Source organism: Zingiber officinale, chromosome 8B (assembly GCF_018446385.1).
Source record: "Zingiber officinale cultivar Zhangliang chromosome 8B, Zo_v1.1, whole genome shotgun sequence".
NCBI classification, from domain to species: Eukaryota; Viridiplantae; Streptophyta; class Magnoliopsida; order Zingiberales; family Zingiberaceae; genus Zingiber; species Zingiber officinale.
This window is the reverse complement of record NC_056001.1, coordinates 4888297-4907444: the sequence shown is the minus strand read 5'-3', so window position 1 is coordinate 4907444 and position 19148 is coordinate 4888297. Positions and strand designations below refer to the sequence as shown.

Here is a 19148-nt window from a genome sequence, read left to right as displayed (position 1 = left end):
ATTATTAGGAATTTTAACATAATTTTCCGATATTTTTATATGAAAAATCTTTATCAACTTATCAAAATTATTAGATTTTCATCTTAAAATTACTTTAACGCAATAAAACTCATCTTAAAATTACTTTAACGCAATAAAACTCATCTTAAAACAATTATAACATCTATTAATTGATTGTTATAATAATATAGTCTAATTTAGACCCGATCCTCTGGATCGTTTCTACTGTACAGAGAATACTCTCTTTACATGTATTGGTGGAGATGTATGATCTCCACTTGTAAAATAAGTGGAAATTATACATCCCCACCAATAAAAGACAGTTCAGAGGATCTCCTCTAAGTCTAATTAGTGACTATTTTAATATTATAATAGTTAATTAATCATTATTATGATGAATTTGATCATGTTAAAATGATTTGGATTAAATTTGAATAACTTAAATTAAGTAGGTAAAACAATTAATATAAAATACCTTATATAAAGTTTTTTTATCTAATTTAATTTATTTATTTTAATATATTATAACAGTGTGTTGGTGAAATATACGATGAATGGCCCTTTTATTTTTATTTTTTAAATACACTTTTTGGCAATTCATATAACCAGGTTTTAATTTTTACCTTAAGAATAATTAGGACCTCAATGGCCTCGCAAGTTTGATAGACCATACCCAGATGTTAGGGGTCAATATGAAAATATTGATTACAATTTATTCATCATTTTATATGTTAATGGGCGGATGCATGCCACCTGAAAAAAATAATTCCTGCCATGTTATAGTCACATAATAGTGGGTTATAAATTATCCTCATAATTTACCTTCTTTCGCCTAATTTACCTTCACCTAATAAGGCGTGTCTAAGACAGTGTGATCATCTTTTTATTACAATAACCCCAAAATACAAAAAAAAGCGTGTTTGGCTCGTGTGACAGACTCACGGCGAATCAATGGCTCGCAGCACTCGACCATCTCACTGGCCGCGATGAGCTCACAGGTTATCGGCGAGGACGTCCTCGGGTGCAAGCTCGCAGGGGTGATCAGTTGGCTCGTCCTCAGTGACACGCTCATCAGCAGATGGCAAACTTGACATTTTAGATACAAGAAGAAAAAAATGAAATAAGAAAAAAAATCTACAAAAAATATTCATTTTCTTTCTCTTCATCAGCAAGATAAAAATAATAATAACATAATAATTAATATTGTAAACTATTTTTTTTTCAAAAACAAATTCTTATAAATGATGATTATCATTACTATCACATCTTCAAAACTCTCTAGCTAATGGAAAACCTTAGTGCAAGAAATTAGTAACATCTTGTTAAGAAAATGGACCATAAAAGGTTATTGGTCATCGCAAATGCAGTTCCGAATAAGAATTAGCTGCAGTTGATCTCCACCAAATGTGCATCACGAGAGTATCACAAAAGGAATTGCAAACTACCGAGAGAAGAGAATGTTGATCAAACAGGCGCCTCAAGTCAAAAACATCAGCAAACACCACTTTTGCATGTCAACGGCAATGTCTTCTCTTTCGACCTCCATGAAGCATATCTGAAGGAACAAAGCTGAGAAAAATTGTGATCAAATTTGCAGAGTAATCCATCCACAAATGAATATGAGAGGATAGGAGATACCAAGTTAAGTGATACAGCAGTATATGTGATTACGACTGTGCAACATTACAATCAAGAACCGTCTGTTCATGCCAGACCCCATTCATGTTAGACTGCCATAACCTAACAATGCCATCGCTGCCTGTTGACGCCAATGTCATTCCGCTCATGTCCCACTCCAGTTGCCACACCTGTGCATTTCCAAGTTTGAGGAGTTCATTCCTCATTTCTCGAATGTAAAGCTATGAAACTAGCGCTTGTCATAGATTTGATAGGCAACTTAAGATAAGGCAAAAGGAACAGATGACTTATTTAACAAATGCTAAAGTCTAACAAGTTATATATTATATTTAGGTTTAGAAAACACCAATTAGAATGTAGTCTTTCCATAAGATACTTTGAACTCTACTTGAAAAAAGGTAGGGCCAATTAGCCCAATATAATCTGGCAAATAATTTCATACCTCGCCGTCATGCCCCTCAAGTAATGCAACCTTTTCAGTTGGAAGTCTTCCATCCGACTCAGGGTCCAGAACTACATGCCATATGGCAATAGCCTTGCTAGTCGCAACTGCTATAATTTCAAATGGCCTACAAGTCAAGTTCATCTATCAAAAATGATAGCAATAAGATCAACTATATGAATTCACTAAAGTTCAGAACCACAAACACTAAATTAAGTATTTTTTTCCAAATAATAATAATAATAATAATAATTGATAAAGTATATTCATCTAGTTCTACAGTCATGTTAGCAAATATATAATTGGATAATCAAGATTATAAGAAAATGAAGAAAAAAACTGATTAATATCAAAAGTGTAGAAATTGTCATACAGGGTAGTTCATTGAGATAAAAACAAATGTGTATTATATGTCAGAACATTTTTTGTGCACACAAAGTCATCAAAACTATAGGTAATCAAATACCTTCCTATGTTGGGAGCCCAGGCTACAGCATGTACCCTATCACTGTCGTCTTCAGGTAAAGCTAGTTCAGCAACTGATACCCAACGCTGATGAGCCTCTTCAAACACCCAAATCTGTTGGAGAACCAAATTCTAGGGGTGTTAAGCAAGTAACCATCTCAATCAATATATAGTGTTTAAACAAGTTTTAACTAGTCAACAAGTATACAGACAATTCTTTTGTAAAGGAATTCGGAGATGAAAGCAGCAAGAACAGCACAAATTGTTAAATCATGGATGCTCTAAAAGATTCAAATGTCCATCTTGCAATTGACAGAGATTAAAATCTCAACTCTCTTTGGTATAAAACATTGTGTGTGCTTGTTGCACAATCTCATCAAAACAATGTGAGCATGGATGATATATTTTGATTTGAAATATACAAATATCCAACTTGTCATCACTTACACATTATTGGTTAAAACAACATATTATGTTCATCTATAAAAATTCACCCTTATTTGTTCCACTTGACACATACATTAGTAATATTAGTAGACCTACACAAAATTAATTATTCCTCTCAAATCAAGTACCTTTATGGTGATAGGATTGAGGTCTTAGGGTTTAGGGTATTTAGTCAATCAATTTTAACATAGTATGACATAATGAGCTCCAGAGTTTGAATCCCACCTATAAAAAGAATAATCCTATTGTGCGCATGAAGGGGCATGTTGAAATTAGAATCTTCCACGTTCATTACTCCCATATAGATAGTATAGTGATTCATTATATAATTTAGTTTATTTCCTACCACTCAAACTTTTGAATAATTAGTTAGCCAAACAATTTTAATAGGATCAAAGTCGCAGCTATGTTCCAACTTATTTACTAGCACTCCTCCAACTTATTTCCTAGAATTGAGAGCATCCAATTGAACTAAGGGCATTTAAAGACTCCAACAGCTTTTGTCTATGGTTCTTGGAAACAACCAAATCTTCCTGCTGATTGCATAAACATCACAACCTCAACATACCTTGGATGAATTCAACTGAGGTTGATCTGAACTGAAACCAAGGACAAAACTAGACTGCTGGCTTTCAATCCTATGAGGATTCCAAGCAATAGATGCAGATTTGCATGAAGCCTTTCCAAATCTAGAAACAGAAGCAAGCACGTTCTGGAATTCTGCCTGCATTGTAAAGAAACTCAACAGTGTCAGGTAAAAGCAAAATGAATAATATTGTGGTAAATCTTGGAAACAAAGATGAAATGCAAAAAATAAAATAGTAGCACTAAGCTGAGTTATAAACCTGCAGGCTCTTATCTTTTATGACCAGAGAAACAAGATTAAGAAACAGTTACAATTATGATATGAGTACAAAATGACACAAGTAATGTACATGTGAATTAATGAGCCAGAGAACAGCATGATACTGAATCTACAAGACTTAACTAGTTTAAAGCACCAATCCTTGATGCATCTTTTTGTGTGTGTAAGTGATGGCCTGTTTATTTCACTCCTTTTAGGAAAATGTTTGATAGTAAAAGAAAGAGTGTCTTATCAAAGTCAAGCACAGAGAGGAAGAAGTGGATAATGGGTGTCAGCATAAATTTCAACATTAATTGAATGTACTAATGTAGATGTCAAAATTTTCATAACCTATTATTGTTTTCTGTTCTCTCACATTTGATTGCTAAGATTCTTAGAGTTCTCTTCTTTGGTAATGAACTGATGAATTCCACCTATCCAAACAACCCATGTGAGCTGGTCTTTCTGTAACTAATATAAGAGCTGACATTAAGTCATAAATGACTCACTTCAACTCCTTAAAGTACTTATAGCCGCAATTTTGTATATTTGGAGAGCATGCAAGGTGCCAACGTCAAGTAGTAGTAAGCATTGTCTTCAGTCTGGAAGCGCTTCAGTGAGCACATTCGGTTGTTAACTCTAGAAAACCTTATGGGCATCCCCTTGAGAAGGAAAGTCATTAGCACATTCAATCACATCACAGTCTGCAACGCCAAGGCCATGACCCCTGCCCCATCACCAGTGTCACTTTTGCCAGATGTGTTTGGCCTGCTCCAGCACCCTCAACCATGCGGCCTTCACCCTTCTGTAACTGCTATGTTGCATGCTTCGAGAATGTGCAGCAAGCACAACAAGAAGTAGGCCATTACCCATGGTTCAAAAGCCCCCCAATGTAAATGCACATTGTAATGCATAGAAGCACTTCTATTAGGAAAACCTCATGGTAAAGTGTTCACAGTTTATAAATGTACATTTAGAGGGTTTTAGATAACAAAAGATCTGGAAGTTTGGATTAAGTGTTCTCAGTTTATAAAGCAAATGAACAAGATCACCATTTAGAGGGTTTTACAGACTAAAATTTCCAGATTGAATCAAGATAATAGATGCAACAATGAAAAAACATATGGAATTAAAGGTTCGTTACCGGAAGATATGGTATATCTCAATTTAGAGGGCTTTAGGTAACAACAGTATCACCTTGTAAAAATACAGTTTAAAATGCATAAAAGCACTTCTGTTAGGAAAATCTCATGATTACACAACTGCAGTTAACAAGTAGGGCATCTCACTACCTTTGATAACTAACACAAAGCATAGATAGATCATCCTAAACAAGTTATGAAAAAAACATGAAAAATTATAGCACATATAAATCAGGTACTACAGTTTCACATTTTCTTTTCCTAATTTGAAACCCAAAATTAAGCAAATGAAAGCCCAAATAGCAGCAATTAAAAGGATCAAAAATCAAATGTGTAATTTCACAATAAAAAATGCAATTTATTATTCCTTCTCCATTACTCTAATTTAACAAGAAAACACATCTGCCCATCAAAATATTGATTAATTCATGTGTAAAAGATGTTTCACAATCACCCACGGGTATTAACCCAGTTTACCATTTAAGCTTCTATAACTCTAAGGTGACTATACATAAAGGGTAAACGAATGGTATGCATCAATACAACCCAATTTATCATTTTAAGTTTATATATATATATATATATATATGCATCTTTTGTTCAATAAATGAAAACAAAATCTTAGGACAGAATCATAGCAGAAAAATAATCAAATAAGCTAATGTTGCTGCTTAGTGACATTAGAAAAGTAACTAACCTGAAGCTGCCATTTGTCCAAATTCAAAGGATCCATTAATTCATAGACTTTCACATGACCATATGAATAAGCAGCAACCTAGAAAACCATTACAAAGTCATTAACATGCATACAAGAGGCAGCCAAATGAAGATGCTAGCATCCATGTAAATCAGCTCATAAAAGCTGCCAGCACATAAAGCTTACAACCAAGTGGCACATAGTCACATATTAGCACATTCAATATCAACAATCAACAACTGAAAAACTAAAAGCCTGTCAATAGATTGTTCAATTTGTACATTTTTGTCTACAATTTGTAAGGCTCTATGAAAACCATATATGAAAGCAGTTGTATTAGGATGAACTGGATAATGAACATAATCTTCAATTTCATGCTTCATGATATAATTCTAATATACAGAAAAATAATTGTTCTCCTTCGTTAAACATCAATGTATGAGCTTATATCCATGAAAGTAAAACACAATTGTATATACAACTGACTGTTCCACAAATTGAAATCAATTATGTGAGTGGTTCCACTTTACAAACTCAAGCTCTAGTTGAATTCTTCAAATAAATAAATAATAAACAAAGTTAATTTTTTTTATAAAAAAGACATCTTGAACCTGCTGATCCAACTAGGTTATTAATATTGCATTAACAAAACTTATTTGCTTGATATAACAATCTGGATTTTCTCAACCTAACAATAAACATTTGGTATGTTATTGATACTTGATCCGGTGGTAAAGACGCGTGGAGGTCAAAGGTCAGGAGGGTCAACCCTAAAGTCCTGCCGAGCGGATAGATCATCCAATCGGCCGGCCGGAAATCCCCCCAGGCCGGACGGAAGACGGCTCGACCACGGGTCGGGTTTTCGACGCTCAAGGTAAAAGAACTGTCGTTCCGAGTGGCCAGGCCGCTCGGAAGAATCGCAGACCGAGAAGGCGCAATCTCATCCGAGCATGTGACCGTGGACTTTCCCGGTCGGTCCGATATACTCAAATCCCCGTACGCCAGGAGAACCAAGTAGCCGTCCCGACCGGACCATTAGATGACAAAATCCAAAATGAGACAAAAGGAGTAGTTGATGATATCAGCCTCGAGACACCGGCCGCCGACAAACAGCATGGTCGGCGGTCGAGCCGTACAGAGGATCGTACGATGGAAGCTTCCACTGTCATGCCAGAGATACGCTCGGACGATTGCGGAATGGCGTCAGGCATGCTTTTCTGACATCCACATTTGAGGCATGTCTGGAGAAGCGTGCACGCCTCAAAAAGTGTACACGCCTCTCCGGGGTCCTATATAAAGACTCCCAGACTTCATCGAAAGTATGCAGAATTCTCGTCACTGTAACCACAGTTACTCTGCCTCCTTTCTTCTTCATTGCCTGACTTGAGCGTCGGAGGGTCGTTGCCGGGAACCCCTTCCCGGCTCGATATCTTTGCAGGTTCGCCGGAGATCCACATCACCAGTTGAAGACAGCGGAGAGCGCCACGTCCCCAGCGTCCATCGACTCAGCGCTCGGACAGGATCAAATTGGCGCCGTCTGTGGGAACGCACCTGAATCCGAGCCGAGAAGATGGAAGAAGCTGGACGCCAACTCATGGTAACGCTCTCTCCCGAGGAGCTCGAAGCACTCATCTAAACGCGAACCGCAAAGATGGTTGAGCAACAGCAGAAGGCCCAAGCAGAGAGGATAGCGCAACAAGCCGCCTCGGTCTCTGGAGGCCGAGCGGCCATGGAGGACCGACCGGAACAATATTCTACGTGGGCTCAGAACAAAGGGCAAACCGGCACACCGGGAGACGTGTCGGCCGCCCCCATTCCTTTTCATCGGGCACTATTCCAGACCCCGTCGAAGCTGGCCCTGGCCAACCAGGGATCGTCCGATGAAGCGCCCGGGCGAGACGCCAGAAAGGGGAAAGCACCGCGTACAGAGTCATCTCCCGAGCGAGTCAATCGCCAATTCTAGGAGGCGATTTTACAATACCCGCTCCCGAAGCATTACACTCCGATATCGATCGGGGAATTTAATGGCGTAACTGATCCGGACAACCATCTCGGTAAGTTCGATAATGCTGCCACTCTTCACCAATACACCGATGGAGTTAAATACAGGGTCTTCCTTACTACGTTGTCCAGTTCTGCGCAACGCTGGTTCCGGAGGTTGCCGGACGGATCAATTAAGAGCTTTAGAGATTTCCGAACGGCCTTCCTCCATCATTTCGCGAGCAGCAGGCGCTACCAGAAGACCAGCGTCAGTCTGTTCGCCATCAAGCAAGGAGTCACTCCGTGCCTACATCCAGCGCTTCAACCAGGTGACCATGGGCATCCCAACGGTCACTTCAGAAACTATGATGAAGGCGTTCACACAGAGGCTTGTGGACGGTGATTTCTTCCGCTCGCTCATCAGAAAGCCGCCTCACGACTACAATCATATGCTGCACAAGGCCAATGAGTATATCAACGTGGAGGAAGCGCAGGCGGCCAAAAGGAAGGAAGCACCATCTGAACCACCGGCTTCAACCGAGCGGAAGCGACCCACTAGCTACCATCCACCTAGAGGACCTCTGGAGGAAGCAGCCCGGCCTCATCAGCAAGCAAGACCGCACGCCGTTCAACAAGTAGTGGCCGATCGGCCTAAGCCAAAAGGGAAGGTATGGACTCCCATGTTTTGTTCGCTCCATCAGTCAGCAACCCACAACACGCGCGATTGTCGGAGCCTCCCCCCAATCGCTCATCCTGCGCCGAGGAACTATCGCCGCCGATCACCTTCGCCGGACCGGCGACATAGACACCAGAGCCCTGTTCGGCGTGTAGAAAGAGAATCCCCCGATCGGCATCGTCAACAGCATCCCAGGACTCAACCTCGGGCATCGCACGAGCGTCCCAGGCCGTCCGCTCGGGAGGAAGAGAATAGAAGCAACGTACCCCGAGGAGAAATCAACATCATCGCTGGTGGACCAACCGGAGGTGACTCCAACAGGGCAAGGAAGGCGCATGCAAGGCAGCTCACGATCCATGCGGTTGGCTGCAGTCAGGAGCGGACGAACGGGCCCGAAATCAGTTTTGGGCCTAGGGACCTCGAGGGAGTCAAAGTCCCGCATGATGATGCCCTCATCATCCGAGCGGTAATAGCTAACTACACTATTCACCGCATCTTTATTGATACAGGCAGCTCGGTCAACATAATCCTCCAAAAGGCCTTCGACCAATTACAAATCGACCGAGCTGAGTTACTGCCGATGACAACCCCCCTCTACGGGTTCACCGGTAATGAAGTTTGGCCGGTCGGACAGGTTCAGCTGGCTATCTCGCTGGAAGAGGAGCCGCTCAGAAGAACGCGGACTGCTAACTTCATCGTAGTCGACGCTCCCTCCGCGTACAATGTGATCTTGGGGCGATCGGCTCTCAACGAGTTCCGAGCGGTCGTCTCCACCTTTTGCCAAAAGGTCAAATTCCCCGTAGAAGATCGGGTTGGAGAAGTCCGCGGAAACCAATTAGCAGCCCGGCGATGTTATGTGGAGATGGTCCGAGCCGAAGCAAATGCTGCTCAGAAGGCACCACGCGTCGAGGTAAATGCTATAACCGAAAAACCACCTTCTTTAATTTACAAAGAAAAGGAGGAAGTAAAGATCCACCCTGTCCGACCGGATGCCACTACGTTCATCGCATCCGACCTGGACTCAAGCCAGAAGGAGAAGCTGATCAGATGTCTCCAGCAAAACTGTGACGTCTTCGCTTGGTCGACCCACGAGCTTCCAGGGGTCTTGCCGAGCGTAGCGCAGCACGAACTTCACGTCCGGCCGGACGCTCGGCCGGTGAAGCAAGAGGGACTTCAGCGCCGAACAGCTGCTTGAGGTCGACCACATTTGAGAAGTGTAATTTCCAAGCTGGTTAGAGAATGTGGTGCTAGCACCCAAGCCTAGGAACAAGTGGCGGGTATGTGTGGATTTCAGAGATCTAAATAAGGCATGCCCAAAAGACTACTACCCTCTATTGCACATTGATCAGGGGGTCAACTCAATTGCTAGCTGTGCATATTAGGGCTACCATTAAGTCCCCCTGGCAAAAGAAGATCAAGAGAATGTTAGCTTTATCACTACTGAAGGAATATATTATTATAATATCATGCCATTCAGACTGAAGAATACATGAGCAACATATCAATGACTTATAAATAAGGTCTTTTAAAGGAAGATCGATAGAAACATGGAGGTATATGTGGATGATATACTAATCGAGTCCCTCCGAGCGATCAATTTATGTGCAAATATAGAGGAGACATGTTGCACCTTATGGAAGTATGGGCTCAAGCTGAACCCCAATAAATGTTTGTTTGGGGGCAAAAAGCAAGTGCTTCTTGGGCTACATCGTGACCGAGCAGGGTATTGAACCAAGGTGAAAGCACTGCAAGACATGCCGCCTCCCAGGAATCTGAGGGAAGTGCAACGCCTCACCGGCCGGATAACGGCATTGTCGAGATTCATATCTAAGACAGTCGACCGGAGCCTGCCATTTTTCAAGATCTTGCGCCGAGCCACAAAGTTCCAATGGGACGAGTGCGATCAGGCATTCGAGGAACTGAAGATGTACCTGAATTCTTTACCTGTGCTGGCTAAGCCGAACGTAAGCGAGTCACTCCGCATATACCTGTCCTCCACCGAGCATGCTGTCGGCTCGGCGTTGGTGAAAGGAAGCGAAGAAGAGCAGCCCGTGTATTTCCTGAGCCACATTTTAAAAGATGTCGAGTCTCGCTACACTGGCCTCGAGAAGCTTGCGTTCACTCTAGTCCTCGCCGCTCGGAGACTCCGTCCTTATTTCTTGGCACATACGATCATCGTTATGACGAATAGCCCGTTGGGAAGAGTGCTCCTGAATCCAGAGGCGTCCGGGCGGCTCATCAAATGGACGACGGAGCTCAGTGAATTTGACATCCAGTATCAAGCCCGCTCGACGATTAAGGCGCAGTCCTTGGTAGATTTTGTAACTGAGGTACATAATCCTGAGCCCGTAGCTTCGTGGAAAGTATTTGTGGACGGGTCATCCACTCGGCTCGGTAGCGGAATCGGTATTTTGCTGCTTTCTCCTCAAGAAGAGCGGATGCATTTATCCGTCCGTCTGGATTACCGGGCAACAAATAATGAGGCAGAATATGAGGCCCTCATAGCCAGCCTACAGGCGGCGCGGCATGTGGAAGCCAGCCGTGTGATACTATATTCTGACTCCCAACTGACCGCTCAGCAACTCTCAGGATCCTTCAAGATAAACAACGCAAGGCTCCGGCTCTACGCGGAGGCCTTTGAAAAGCTCAGGACAAACTTCATCGAGGTTGTCATACAGAAGATCCCCCGAGCCGAGAACCAGCCGACGGACGAGCTAGCCAAGCTCGCTAGCTCAATATCGTCGATCGTCATCCAGCAACCAATTGAGCAGGTGTCATTGGTAGCGCACGTCGACCGGATGGAAGACCTCACATTCCCAAGCGATTGGAGAACAGCCATAATAGAATTTTTGCGTTCAGAGGCCACGCCGTCCGATCGGGAGGAAGTCCAGCCATTGAGGAGAGTCGGCCGGTTCACACTCATTGGGCACCAACTTTACAAAAAGGCGTTCTCCCGCCCGCTGCTGAAGTGTGTCAACTCAGAAGACGCAGAATATATTCTCCAGGAAGTACATCAAGGATCTTGCGGAGGTCATCCGGGCGGGCGATCGTTGGCTAGGAAGATCCTGCTGGCCGGATATTTCTGGCTAACCCTACAGGAGGACGCCGCTCGGACCGTCGCTACCTGCCTTTCCTGTCAGAAGTACCACACTTTCTCCCATAAGCCAACGGAGAGGATGAAGGCGTCTACTGTGTCCTTCCCCGTTCGACCAGTGGGGTATGGATATAGTAGGACCTTTCCCTATGGCGACCGGGCAGCAGAGGTTTTTACTGGTGGCGGTCGACTATTTCTCCAAGTGGGTCGAAGCCGAACCACTGGCCAAGATAACCGAGCAGATGGTCAAGAAATTCATCTGGCAGCATATAATCTGTCGGTTTGGCATTCCTCGTCGGCTCATTTCGGATAATGGGCGGCAGTTCGTTGGTCAGCAGCTCGGAGAATGGTGCAAGGGGTACGGCATCGAACAACATTTCACTTCCGTGGCGTATTCTCAAAGCAATGGTCAAGTCGAAGTAGCCAACCGGGAGATCCTGCGAATGCTTCGGGTTCGGCTCGATCACATGGGAGGGAGCTGGGTGGACGAGCTGTCTGGCGTGCTATGGGTTATCCGCACAACCCCAAAGGAGGGAACGGGGGTAACACCGTTCCATTTGGTATACGGGGGCGAGGCGGTCGTCCCAGTCGAGGTCGGAGTCGAGTTCGATCGGGTCCAGAACTATGATGGGGACAACGCCGAGCGGAGACAGCTGGAGTTAGACCTAGTTGACGAAGCACGAGCTAAAGCAGCCGTCCAACTGATGGCGTACCGACAAAGAATGAAGCAGAATTACAACAGGCGTGTAATTCCCAGAGCATTCCAGGTCGACGACCTAGTGTGGAAGAAGGTGAAGTCGGTCGGCGATGTGAGCAAGATGGAAGCTCCCTAGGCGGGGCCCTTCAGAGTCGTCGAGAAGCTCCGATCGGGTGCATACTACCTGGAAGATGAGGACGTACAGCGGCTAGAACGACCATGGAGCGTAAACCATCTCCAGCCGTATCGAGCAGGGTAAAAGGTGCGCCAGTGTAATTTATTTCATGTATGCCCCGTTCGTCTGTATCTTTTGGCTGCAGGAGTAAAAATTAAAAAAGACAAAGGATATGAGCATTTGTTGCCGAACGGCAAAACTCCGTGAAGACCGTCGTGCGGCGACGTTAAACTCTAGAGTCGGACCGGCGACTATATACCCCCCCGGCTTGAAGACCGTCGAGCGGCGACGTTAAACTCTAGAGTCGGACAGGCGACTGTCGAGCGGTGACGTTAAACTCTAGAGTCGGACCGGCGACTATAAACCCCTCGGCTTGAAGACCGTCGAGCGGCGACGTTAAACTCTAGGGTCGAAGTGGCGACCATAAACACTCCACTCGGAATGCCGTCGTGCGGCCACATCAGAGACCGGCACTTAAGGGCAGGCGGGCGGCTATCCTAAATCCCAGAAGGGACTAACGAATAGAAGCATTTTGGACATAGACTCCGCTCGGGCCATAAGGTTATTAATGACAAACATGGGAAAACAAGCTAACAGAACAAAAGTTGCATTCAAAAATTGCATTCAAAAGTAGCAGTTAAAACAAAAGCTGGCCGACCGAGCGGCAGAGATACAAAAATACAAAACATCAACTTCATTCAAGATAATTAAAGATATGCTTGGGGATAGTAGTAAGAAGCGTCGCGTGCTCCCGAACGGGAATGTCCACAGATGCTGGAAGGTGGCCCTTGGCCTTCAGATAATCCGCCGTGGCGGTGATGGCCAGCTCAAAAGCCTCGGCCAGCCAGCTGCAGACCTTCTCAGTGAACTTGTTTGAGCGAATGTATTTTTGCCTCAGCGCGAGGAACCGGCTCGGCTCAGCCTCCTAGTACTCCTTGAAGACAGCGCGCGAGGCCTCAAGGGCCTCCTGAAGGTTCTTCATCTCATCCTTAAGGGCCACCACTTCAGTCGAGCAGCACTTTTTCTCAGCGTCGAGCAGGTCGACGAACTCCTTCACGCGTTGTTCCAGGGAGCGGGCCTCCACATTCTTCGCTTCCAAATCGGCGATAGCGGTATTCTTCCGAGTGGTTGCGAGTTCTATCTTGCGGTCATAAGTTTTGACCTGCTTTTCGAGCTGGTCTAGCATGTATGCCTAGTCGGCCGTCTTCTTCCGTTCGGCCTCTAACTGCTCCTTGGTCTTGGCCAGCTCCTTTTGCAGCTCGGCGTATGAAGGGCCTTAAGAAGAGGACGGCCCGCTAGAAATCTTGAGATGCTTCAGCTCATCTTCCAGTAGCGCCAGGCGAACGGCAACCGCTACGTCTTCCACCCATCGCTAACAAAAAAGGAACTTTTTAATGCCGAACGGGGGGATGATACAAAGGAGTTTGAGTAGACAGAAGACTTACGCCGGTGGCATGCTTCATGTGACTGTTTGCCAACAGGCCGGGAGGCATTGTGGCGACGCGGGCTCGGGCATCCGCCCATACCTCGGCGAGCGGCCCCCGGATGACGATCATGTGCTTAGGGGCCTTGGGCCGATCCGACTCCGCGAGGTAGTCCTTAGGAAGATGCAGAGTGGCCTTAATGGTGCGGCGCCCTCCCGGCGTCGTGTGAGCAGACGCGGAGGGTTCAGATGAGGGGGCGGATGGCTTGGAAAGTATGACCGAGCGGCGAGGCCTCCGAGACACCGGGGGCAGGGAGCTAATTGGCTGCGCGGCGATGGGGTCCTGAGAGGACTCTAGCTGTGACGGGGTCCGATCGGAGGACAAGGACTCGACGAAAGGAGCCTGGCCGCGAGGGGATAGAGGGCCCGTCCGCTCGGGCGCCGCCTTTTCCTGTTGAGTGGGAGCTCGTCCTCCGGATCGGAGTCTTCCTCCCGAACGGTCGGTTCCCTGCTGGAGGCTGCGCCACCCGTCACCTCCACAGGAGAAGTCTGAGCGGCCGACTCCCCCGCATTGGTCTCACTCTCACCCTCGTGAGATCCGACCGGAGCAATACCCATCTGCTCCATTTCCTTGGCCGCTGCCGCTTCGATCGCCTCCGCCTTTTTCTTCAAAATCCCGAACAGCACAAATTCCATTACGATGTTCGCCGCAAAGAAAAGAGAAGGAAATCAGTTAGAACTCAAGGCAAATGCACAAGTGAATTTCTTACCAAAGCTGCTCGGGAATTTGGCTCGGCTCGGACTCAAGCTTGTTGATGTCGAGCTTGTTGATGTCGAGCTTCAGACCGGCTAACATATTCACCGCTTGAAGGTAGTCCGGTCGGGTCTTATATCTCTTCAGTTCGGGAGAGGTGGGCGGTTCGACCTGCCACTTGGTCAAGAAGGGGAGCCGTCTGGGAAAACGGAGGAAAAAAAAGCATTCCTTCCAATGTTTGTTGGAGGTGGGTATTTTATCGAAGAAGACCAAGCCGATCCGAGACTGGAATAGATAAGTGCCCAGTTCGAATTGCTTGGGGTAATACAAGTAGTAAAAAACCTTCGGACGGAGAGGAATGTCGTGAATTTTGAACAACACAACAACCCCACACAAAAGGCGGAAGGAATTTGGCACCAGTTGGCCGAGCGGAATACCGAAGAAATTACAGACTTCGACGATGAAGGGGTGAAGAGGAAACCGCAGACCGGCTGTAAACTGATCGCGGAAAAAACAAACAGTGCCACGAGGCGGTTTGTACGGCCGAGCGGAAGGCGAGGGCAAAATAAATTCGAAATCAGAAGGGAGATCGAAGGCGTTAACTAAGCTCTCTGCGTCACGCCGATCGAACCGTGACTCCATGGTAGTATACCATGGGCCAGGAGTAAGGTCTGAGGGCTGGGAAGAGCTGGCCATTGCCGGAATAGTGGAAAGACCAAAGGCAGAAGGAAGAGCAGGGGGCTCAACGGAAAGACGATAATAACAGTAACCACGGAGCACAAACACAGCAAAGAAGGCGAGAAAAAGCACGAGAATAGAGGAGCAAGAGGCAAGAAATCCTTACGGAAAAGAGGGCGGCCGAAAGAAGTGGGCAAGGGATCGCCAGAATGCCGAGGGACAAAGTCGCCGGAGCACTGAGCGAAAGAGAAGGCTTCTGGACATGCGAAGGCAAAAGTGCGGCGGAGGAGAACGACGGGAGCTTTATAAGGTTAAGCTCGGTCCCGCCGAACCGTCGGATTCAGGTCACGGGACCCAAAGCCTATATCTGACCGTTCATTTCAAACCGTCGGAGGTCACATCGGACGCGACGCCACCGCCGTACGATGACGGCAGCAGCGCCACGTGGCATCTGGTCACAGGAGCGCATTTAATCAGCCCCATTACGGAGCAGGGGCAGCGTGCTCCGCCTTAATGGCAAGGATTTGCACGCATTCCAAGGAGATCCGAGAGGCATCAGGGTTGACCGCCAGCGGGTCGGCAGGATAATCATCAGTAGTCGGCCGAACGCAGTACGTGACTCCGTTTAGGCCTGGCGGAAGGGCATTATCGAAAGTGGCAGATCGGCTGTCACTCGGATAGACTCACAGTCCAGTCAGTCGGACTTAGCGCCTCCTTTGACTAGACTTGAGAGGGAGGCACGTGATCAGGTGGTAAGGACGCGTGGAGGTCAAAGGTCAGGAGGGTCAACCCTAAAGTCCTGCCGAGCGGATAGGTCATCCAATCGGCCGACCGGAAATCCCCCCAGGCCGGACGAAAGACGGCTCGACCACGGGTCGGGTTTCCGACGCTCAAGGTAAAAGAACTGTCGTTCCGAGTGGCCAGGCCGCTCGGAAGAATCGCAGACCGAGAAGGCGCAATCTCATCCGAGCATGTGACCGTGGACTTTCCCGGTCGGTCCGATACACTCAAATCCCCGTACGCCAGGAGAACCAAGTAGCCGTCCTGACCGGACCATTAGATGACAAAACCCAGAAGGAGACAAAAGGAGTAGTTGACGCTATCAGCCTCGAGACACCGGCCGCCAACAAACAGCATGGTCGGCGGCCGAGACGTACAGAGGATCGTACGGTGGAAGCTTCCACTGTCATGCCAGAGATATGCTCGGACGATTGCGGAATGGCGTCAGACATGCTTTTCTGACATCCACGTTTGAGGTATGTCTGGAGAAGCGTACACGCCTCAAAAAGCGTGCACGTGCCTCTCCGGGGTCCTATATAAAGACCCCCAGACTTCATTGGAGGTATTCAGAATTCTCGTCACTGTAGCCATAGTTACTCTGCCTCCTTTCTTCTTCATTGCCTGACTTGAGCGTCGGAGAGTCGTTGCCGGGAACCCCTTCCCGGCTCGGCTTCTTTGCAGGTTCGCCGGAGATCCACATCACCAGTCGAAGACAGCGGAGAGCGCCACGTCCCCAGCATCCATCGACTCAGCGCTCGGACAGGATCAATACTCATTTTCAAATGTATGCCATGATGAAATAATTTCATAATTTTAAAATCTCCAGAAGTTAGTAACATATCAAGTGCAGTAAAACATAAGAGAAATTCCTTTACTACCAAAGCTTCACCAATGTTCCATGTAACAACCAATCAAAGGTGCAGCATGTTGCATGTATCATCATGAGGAAGTCACAGAGCTTAAACACGGCACAAACTCTTCATATAGACCTTTTAGTACATTATTATAACTCAAGGCTTTTTCACCTGATATGAGATTGGACAACTGAATTTGCAGAAATCATATGCTCAAGAAATAAATTTTCCAGCTGGGTATGCATATTGGAGCATAGATACAAGTTTAAGGGGAGAAGAGACATATGACATAGACCATATTTGAGAATCATCAGATTATGAGATTAACAAAACTATTAGCAAGTAAAACAAATTGGGGAAATTAATCACAGGTCATTAAATCTACTTGACAACCATCAACAAATTTAAAATGTGCTTATAATTTAATTTTGAACAAAACTTACCATCTTCAGATTGGTCACAAATACTCCAAATTGAAGTTCAAGTACATGAGAACCACTATTCTCGAAGAGTTTACAAAGCTTCCATGTTGGACATTGAGTATCTGATTAATATGATTTAGAAGTGAATACCAAAGTAAGATGAGGATGATAAATATGGATCCAATAAAACTCAAAATGAAAATCACCAATAGTAGACTACAGACAAAATAATAAATAAAAACTAATACGAGGGCAAAGAAAAGAAGTAGCAATATGTCCTGAATTTTTATCAACTTTATTTCGCACTCAATTTTCACAAAAAGAGGTTTAGATAGGCATGCCTGGATGCCATAATACCATAAATTTATGAAGCATGAAGGAGAGAAATGGTGGAGTAAGACAGACAGGGACTAGTAATGCTCATACATGAATCAGCTAATAATTACCAAATGTTTGAACCAAACAAAAATCATATGCCAAAAAAAAAAAAAAACATTTTAACAAACTTCTTTAACTATATATTCTTGCTTTGAGTCCACTAGCAAGAAGGAGCGTACGAATGACCATATTACTGATGTTAAGGGTTTAGTTTGTTATTAAGGAGTTGAGGAGTTTATTTGTAATGTGACGAACATATTACATATATTACTATCAAATACAAAGGTCCAGGGAAAACGAAAAGATATGCATATTGAACCCTAGTTTATAAGTATTACCTTCATCGATCTCCTCCCATAATGAAAACTTTCCATCTTCGCAGATGCAAGCTATGGCATCTCCACACTCTGGAGGAGTCCAGACGACCTTCACAACGGAGCTAGAATGCGCCTGCAACGTCGTCAATCGAGCAAGGCCAAGACTTTGATTAAATATTCAATTCAATCAAAGCCCTAAAAGAAACTTAAAAAGATTTTTTTTTATAAAAAAAATCGCCTAGTTACAAAAGAAACCGCGGATATTGCGAATCAATCGATTTCAAAGCTACATTTGAGTCTCTAACAGGCGTGGGGGGAGGGGAAATGTGGCTGTATCGACCTTCCATTTGGAAGAGGAGGAGGGGGCGGCGGGATAATCATGGGAGTCGTGGATGGAAACAGAGCCATCGATGTGGCCCACGGCAATCCTCTGTCCGCAGTAGTTCCAAGCGCAGCAAACGGCGCCCTTCTCCAAGCTCGCTACCTCCCTCTCCATCGCTCGCTCTCTCGCCCCTGCGATGCAAAAAAGATTTGGAGTTCCCTGTGACCCCAAAAAGCCGGAGTGCCACGTAGATAACAACAAATCATCTCACGATTTGGATCACGGCCTGTGTCCCACAACGGAGGCCCACGGACCCCGGCCTGTCCCTATCCCGCACATGGGCCCTGGCAAACATGGCGTATATGGAAAGCCCGCCGGAGTAATAAAATATTAAAAATCTATATTTTTTAAAAATATTTATTATAAAATTAAAAAAAATCTACTGTTGATATATATTACAGACTTTTGGATAACAAAATAATCAAATATGGCAAAATCTGAATTTAAAAAAATTAAGAAAAACAGTGGAAACATCACAATCACAAATGCAGCCGAATTAGTATCATAATTCGGAACGCCAACAAATTAAAATCTAATTCAATTTTCTTTTCAGACACCAGCAAATTCCGTTTCTCAACTGCTCCGGCTCTTGATTTCTTCTTTATAATTTCAACAAAAATCTCTTATCTTTAAAAAAAAACATACTGAAAACCATTTTAGAAATAAAACATATAATTTATTTGATGTTCGGGCCATAGCATTGTCGAATTTGAGATCCGTGTGGAAAACGACCATCAACGATTCTCACTGTTTTCTGTTTTGAAACAAAAGATAGAAACTTAATCTGATCACAATTGCTTCGAGAAAACAGTACAAACATAACAGAGAGATACGGAGAACAAGAACTAAAACTTCCACACTAC

General features: G+C 45.0%; 1 protein-coding gene across 2 annotated transcripts; it reads right to left on the bottom strand.

Moving 5' to 3' along the window:
* Window positions 1–1197: 1197 nt before the first annotated feature.
* Window positions 1198–18449, bottom strand: LOC122017551 (protein SEH1-like). Of its 2 annotated transcripts, none has more exons than XM_042575196.1 (9): window positions 18244–18449; window positions 17925–18036; window positions 17230–17330; window positions 5676–5753; window positions 3561–3716; window positions 2547–2659; window positions 2081–2207; window positions 1639–1808; window positions 1198–1569 (listed from the first exon to the last, which is right to left on the bottom strand). In XM_042575196.1, the coding sequence occupies exons 1-8, from the start codon at window positions 18397–18399 to the stop codon at window positions 1668–1670; spliced, it is 984 nt and encodes a 327-aa protein (XP_042431130.1). In that variant the 5' UTR covers window positions 18400–18449; the 3' UTR covers window positions 1198–1569; window positions 1639–1667. The 2 variants fall into 2 exon arrangements, with proteins under 2 accessions (XP_042431130.1, XP_042431129.1); XM_042575195.1 differs by having other exon boundaries at window positions 1198–1555.
* Window positions 18450–19148: the final 699 nt, after the last annotated feature.